We start from the raw sequence: 6,879 nt of genomic DNA on the forward strand, positions 1-6,879 counted from the left end.
GGTGACGCACGGAGTCTCGCGCGGCTGAAACATCTACGTACAAAGTATGGTGGGTAGCGCCGTCTGCCAGGGTACGCAGGTCTACGTGGCTGTTGTTGCACGTCTCCCTCGGGGGCACTCTCTCCGCCATCCCGGCCGCCTTTGCCTTCACGGCCTCCGGTACCCGCCTCGCCCTCTCCGTCACTCTGATAGTTGTCGGGATAGTCGCCGCCGCGGGGGGGACCCCTCCTTCGGGGGTAGCGTCTGTAGCGGTTCCTGTCGGCGGCGTACTTGCTTCCCTGGACCGCGATGCCCCCTGGCCCGGTGACGTTTGCCGCCTCTGCGCCCTGTAGCCCGATGAATGACCCGGTAAGGGAATGGATGCCAGTTTAGAAATCAAACTAGATTAACTAGCGACACACTTACTTTCTCTCCCTCAACTACGTCAAACTCCACAGTTTCTCCATCACCAACACTGCGAAGGTATTTTCTCGGGTTGTTCTTTTTGATGGCTGTCTGAAATTACAAATGAGTAAAAACAGCAGTTCATATCCATGCATATACACCGGCATCTTGACTTCTGTGACCAACCTCGTAAGTCTGTTCACTTGTACTGTGGACCCTGGCATAGTCACTATTTCACCAGCCAACTTACCCATTGGCAGACCCCCCCACCCCCATTTCCTTTTTGCAAATTTTTCCCTTCATTTAAATTTTGGGGGCCTGTGGGGATACTCCAAAAACACAGTGGTGGTTTATCCCCACTTATTCAGTAATTGTTGAGGCTGAAAAATAAATACATTCCCAATTGCAATGGACCTTTCCGACCTGTCAATCACTCGTACTGTAATAGCTAATCAGATAGCCGCATTGTCTTAACATGCCCCTCGTCGTCATGTCCCACAACCAATACTTGTTATCAGTCGTGTGCGCTTTGAAAAGTTAATGTTATGAACAAAATGGTCCTCAGATCTGCTTGAGGAACGTGCAATTCTAATGAAAGATATCCAGCCAGGTGACAAGGGGGCCCGGTTGATTCATTTTCCAAAGCCTAAAACACAGTTGACAAAGTGTCTACAGTGGGTTAAGGCTCGCGAAAGAGCGCACGTACAACTAAACGTGGACAATACCAACAAACAAAAGGCTGTATGTTCGAAGGTAAGTGAGGGAGAAATATCTTCTGAGTTTCATTGAACTATTATCAGTGCTTTATACATTGGAGGAGAACAACTTTCACTTTGTTCGCGTATCACTGACCTGCTGAATGAAGTGTGTCATGTTTTATGCCGAAGAGTCGGGTTAGTGATACGTAAATGCGCGAAATGCAAGAGAAATGTCTATTTTCCTATTTGGATCACATCGCACTTTTAAGACTGGGTTCCATTACAAGCCAAGTCATATGAAAACGCTGACTCACTTATAAAGACTACAATAATATTATTCGTGATCTTTCCAAGGCAAAAGTACTTGCCCTGCTTTACATGTGCAATACAATTCCACTATTTTATCCTGTTGGATTTCAATATGAAGTTTGTGAGGTGTCAAACTTTTTTTTTTTTTTTGCATCAATCGCCAATGTTTCGCTGTAACTCTGATGTTGCGTCCTGCTCCGTCCAAAATCCTAATTCCGTGTACATATCTACGCGTGAAATAGTTGATACCTTCTGAACAAGTTTGGCGCATTTGGTAAAAAGCATACCGCAATGTTACCGGGAATACGTGAAAGTGAATCCACTTCAAAGCTGTTCTGTTCAGTCTCCATTTTGGAAGATTGTGGGAGATGCCAACTCTTGCTAAGTGGGGTAGAGCTGAAGCTCGCCAGTCGGAAAGGTCCAATATAATGGGGTTCAATTGTCCAGATTTTCACTATTCACGTTCTGGCCCCCGATCCCATCTTAATCGGAGAAGTCAACTGTATTTCAAAATATTCGCCATTGAAATGCCATTTATTTGTTGCCACTCACCCCAAAAACTAAACTGTATAAAAACATGTGAACTGAACAAATGACTTTTAGGAAATATAATTATGGTACATCGGGACAAAATCGAGTCATAACAGCTGGAACCAAGGCAAAGCAATTCCAAAGTCTTCACACTGCCTTCCAGTCAGTTTTACAATAGATTTTAAAGTTCTGCCACTGGTCTATGACTCACTAATTAGTCTAAAGGTTGGACTAGTAATTGAAACAGAAAGGTAAACTAGCATTATAGTGTGCTTTTGTGTATAATAAAAAAAATAAATGGATGTCTTGCACTTACCTGGTGTACAAAAACATCCTCTTTAGTGTCATTCCTGTGCAAAGAAAGAAAAAAAAAAAAAGATTGCATGTAGTTAGCGACGGATTCCGGATTGAACCAGTCATTCAAAGCTGCAAGTGTTGGAGTAATTAAGCGGTGTACGGAACAGCACGGTGAGTAACAGACAAATTGTCCCGTCAATTGTCGCAGGCAAATCAAAGCTATAATAGGATTGCGCGTGTCCCAACAAACGCATTTCAAGTGCTTCTAAACAGTAACAGGTGGAGATTAGGGGAGACGGGGGTCTACTTACCTATTGATGAAACCATATCCATTCCTGACGTTGAACCACTTCACTGTACCTAGGACTTTTGTGGCTGCCGGGAGACAACATTGAATGAACCATTACAAATGTGAAGATGATAACGGGCACGACCAGACTTACTAATAATCTAGAAGGCTGTGTGTATCTTGAATTGTTCCTGGGTCATTACGTGCCCATTTCTGTTGCGACCGTGACTAGTTTTGCTTTTAGTCAGCACTCATTGAGCTGCCACTAACTGACACATGCTGCAAATCAGCACATTTCTTGGACAAATGAAACCAACCATAACTTGCTGGAAGTTCAAATAAATGCAAACCTCCCTTCACTTTTAAATCTTCAAAAAGGCTTCTAGTATTCTGTGTGAGAAAAAAAAAAAAAAAGTAAATGGCTGCTGTAGTTTAGCGCAACATGAATTTTGCAGAATATACCATCTTTGAATCTTCCCTGAGAAGGGTTGCGTCAGGAAGGGCATCCGGCGTAAAAATTGTGCCAAACATATATATGCGTTCATCTGAGATGACACGCTGTGGCGACCCCGAAAGGGACAAGCTGAAAGAAACTTTATACCATCTTTGAATCTACTAGGCATTGTTTGCAGCAAACCATTATATAAATCAGTCACTCCCATTTGATGAGCGCGCTCGCAAATCTGCACAGTCGGGCATGAAAAAAAAATTTAAAAAAATCATGCGCGTAAAATTTGTTACAAGTAGAAAAAACATATTGAAAGGTGTCGATTATTTTGTGTAGTCTTGACATTAATTTATGTTTATTTCATAAACGTTACCTAAACAAGCGTGTTCCTAAACAATCAGTATTCACCCAGAAACAGGAAATGCAAGTTAACTGTACTGAGCATGTACGGAAGTGATGCCAAACGCGCATGTTCCGAGCTGCTTCATGTACTGCGAGCACATTTACGTCCAGTCATCAACATCATAAACGTGAAAGAAAATTCAGTTACACCAGGGGTGCTCAATGAGTCGATCGCAAGGTAGTGTGACAGCTTGCCACCCCCCGCCCAAAAAAGACAGACCATCATCCACCTCGTCACTTGATTCAGGTATGGCCAATACATCGAGTGCATGCACGTAAAGGCGCGTTCTAGCAAGCCGGCCTATTTATGGCAGTCCCGCGATGCGTGCCACCCCCCAACAATACATCACGATTGTTTGTTCCAATGTATCACTATAGCTTGTTGCCACGAACGCCGATTATGTTGAACCCAACTTTCAGCTTTTTCAAAACATTGTGGGTACAGACCGTTCATGTGTATTCCTTGACAGGTCAGTGGATTTAACTTTATTCAGATAAAGTTTCTCAGATCAAGAATTTGATAATTTTTAAATCATGTTCTACTAATCGTTAAAATTGGAAATTATCATTGAGTTGGAATTTTTTTTTCCACTTTTAGTTATGAATTTCTTTATTTTATATTTAATTTACAGTTATGTTAAATTAATCCAATAAGTTATTTTAAAAGGTATTGAGATTCCATTCCTAATCACATTTGCAACTTTATCTGCGAGCATGACTGACCACACCCGTACACTTTTCAAATGTAACTGCTATAATGGCATGCAACCCAAATTCAAACTTGCGCAAGTATTAACGGGGGAGGAAAAAAAAAAAGACATGGTGGTCTGTTTGTATGTCAGAATGTTCTTAAATTAGCATCTGTAATCCAGTTTTTAATACAGAAAATGGGCCATTTTATAAAGCACATTTTTACATGTTAACCACACCCACACAAGACCTTTCATGAAGCGAGGCAGCAATGGCATCAAATAACTTCAAGGTTGCCTGGACGTTATATTTAACTGCCACTCTCCTTTTAAGACCTAAGGGGTGCCCCTGTGCCAGCTGCACTCGACAAGTGGTACTAACAGCCAATCCTGACCAGCAGGAATTTCTATCAAGCTGCTATACTTAGCTCATTACATTTTTCATTTACTTACAAGCATTAGTGTACGCTGGGGGTTTCAACCCAAAAGAGGGTCATTGGTTGTTTACGAGTGGGTCACCGACAGTTAGTAAAAAAATGAAAGGGGATGCTTTAAGGTTATGAATGGCACCCAAGAGGCCATGCTACCAGCAACATACTATAAAAAGGTTAAGTTAACTTAACCGAAACATGTATTAAAATGTAATCATGGGTCGTCGTCGTCCCCCAAGAACAATCACACTCCCAATATACGAGGATTCGAGGTTCCGAAAGCCTTTTAAAAGCATTTGTACAAATATTTATCTTTATTATGACTTAAATGGGGCGGTATACTGATTAGCACATCTGGCTCACAGTTCTGAGGACCTAGGTTCAAATCAGACCTCACCTGTGTGGTGGTCATGTTCTTCTTGTGCCTGCACGGGTTTTCCCTGGATAATCCGGTTCGCTCCCATATTCCCAATACATGCATGCTAGGTTAATTGAGGACTGAATTGCCTGTAAGTGTGAATATGTCTGAGAATGGTTGGTTGTTTATATGTGCCCTGCGACTGGCCGGCAACCAGTTCAGGGTGTACCCTGCCTCTCGCCCAAAGATGGCTGAGATAGGATCCAGCACACCTTTGACCCTGTTGAGGAAAACCGGTACAGAAAAATGGATGGGTGATTTAAATGCTGTGTTGACATGATTCTGACACGTAACCACGTCCGCATTACGGTGTTTGAGCATTACTTAGGGGGGCATGAAATAATTAGCATGGATCCCACTTTCCTTTTAGTGTAACATTTTGACAGACAGGGAGTTACAAATGACAGGATATGTGGAAATATATTATTTAACTTGACAAAGCGGCAATCATTTTTTTGTACATGCAGTGTTATGTTGATCCTGAATTCCTTAAGGCGCTCTGAAAGGTAGATATAAAATTGGGTATCATAAATATATATGACATGTACGGAAAAGAGTTATTATTTAATCATCTAGAAATGTAGGTCACGACTTAGCGAAATTCCGGTCTCAGTTAGACTGTGAACCACTGCTCTAAACTGAATGGTAATCGAGATTCAGTTTGTGTGTCAAGTGTGACTATTCCATAACTACATGAACTAGTGGCCCACTCGAGCCACACGACAATCCGCACGTGGTGCTGTCGCGCGGTGACATGTTAGCATAGCTGGCGCGTTAGCATGGCTAACTAGCCTAATGCTTGGAAACCATGTGCTTGAAACGGGGCCAACTTGCTCGAGCCACCGCGGCGGACAAGAAGGCAAATATCGTGAACGCACCGAAAATAAGGAACGAGACAGTTGACGTATTGCGTTTCGCCGGTTAACAAAACGGCAACTAGTCGATAAACGAGGCTTAGCCTGATTCGGCCGACATTTTGAGAGTCCCCTTCAACCGTGAAAACAGCCAAGCTAGGCTAACGTTAGCTCCACAGTCGCCCGTTAAGTAGCTAACGAAGGCCTCAAGTGACTGAAAATCGATTTATATTCTAGGCTGTGCCGCATTTTGTTATTAACTGAACGGCCGTCAATCTCGTCGTGCTGTGTTTTTCGGGGAGCGCCGACGCAGTTTTGCTGTGGCAAGCCACTGACACGGGAACCAGGGCTTGACAGCGAACAAAGGGACGGTCAACCCGTTAGCATTAGCTCGTTTGCCGAGGGGACGAGCATGGCTGGTTACGGTTAGGGCGAATTGTTGGCCGGAATAAGGGATTATAAAAGGGTAAACTCTTGTAGTTTGTGCAAGGGCGAACGGTGTAACTTGTAACGGCCGTCTGATAATTTGCCACGAGTGGAGGTAAGAAATCCAATCTGAAACGGTGGGTACGTGGATGCCGCATACTCTGAAAATTAACCCCTCTCAAAAATAACAGATGTCGGTACAGTGGCAATGTTAAATTAAAGTCACTGACTAATTTCACATCAGTTGCCATGTACAACCTGTACACACACGCACACATCTCCCAGTTTGCCCAAATATCGGGCAGCGTCAATCATTTCTACCAGGTACACATTGATTGTGAAAGATGTATGGAGTTGTTTAAACATTCCCATACACACCGTACCTAATTCGACAAGTGAGGCCATTTGCAGCCGTAATCTTACCGATGACCTTCTTATCCCCCGCGGAAGCTGCAACTACCGGGCTGGATGGACTCTCCACGTCGACAGCAGGCTGCTGGACCTGTGGTTGTACCTCGGCCTCGCTGCTCATGGTTACTACTGGTTGGTAATGGCTTCTGCCGGCGGCGGCTCTCTGTTGTCTCTCCCGGTGCAAGATGGTAACCTGGGCCGGCGGTGGTGGGGGGGCTGCTGCCTTCGGGCTCTCTGCTTTCTTCCTCCCGCTCCCGTTGCCGATCGAACTGGGCAGACTGTAAACTGCGCG

General features: G+C 43.9%; 1 protein-coding gene across 1 annotated transcript in view; it reads right to left on the bottom strand.

The window, feature by feature from the left end:
* The window catches only part of ybx1 (Y box binding protein 1), a 10,159-nt gene extending 3,280 nt beyond the window's left edge, over positions 1-6,879 (bottom strand). The window contains exons 1-5 of the mRNA XM_061835403.1: positions 6,600-6,879; positions 2,531-2,594; positions 2,239-2,272; positions 406-495; positions 42-326 (exon numbers count right to left, since the gene is read on the bottom strand). Coding sequence (XP_061691387.1) covers positions 42-326; positions 406-495; positions 2,239-2,272; positions 2,531-2,594; positions 6,600-6,708 — 582 coding nt within the window. The 5' untranslated portion in view covers positions 6,709-6,879. The remainder of the gene's footprint in view (positions 1-41; positions 327-405; positions 496-2,238; positions 2,273-2,530; positions 2,595-6,599) is intronic.

Source organism: Syngnathoides biaculeatus, chromosome 2, assembly GCF_019802595.1.
Source record: "Syngnathoides biaculeatus isolate LvHL_M chromosome 2, ASM1980259v1, whole genome shotgun sequence".
NCBI lineage: Eukaryota > Metazoa > Chordata > Actinopteri > Syngnathiformes > Syngnathidae > Syngnathoides > Syngnathoides biaculeatus.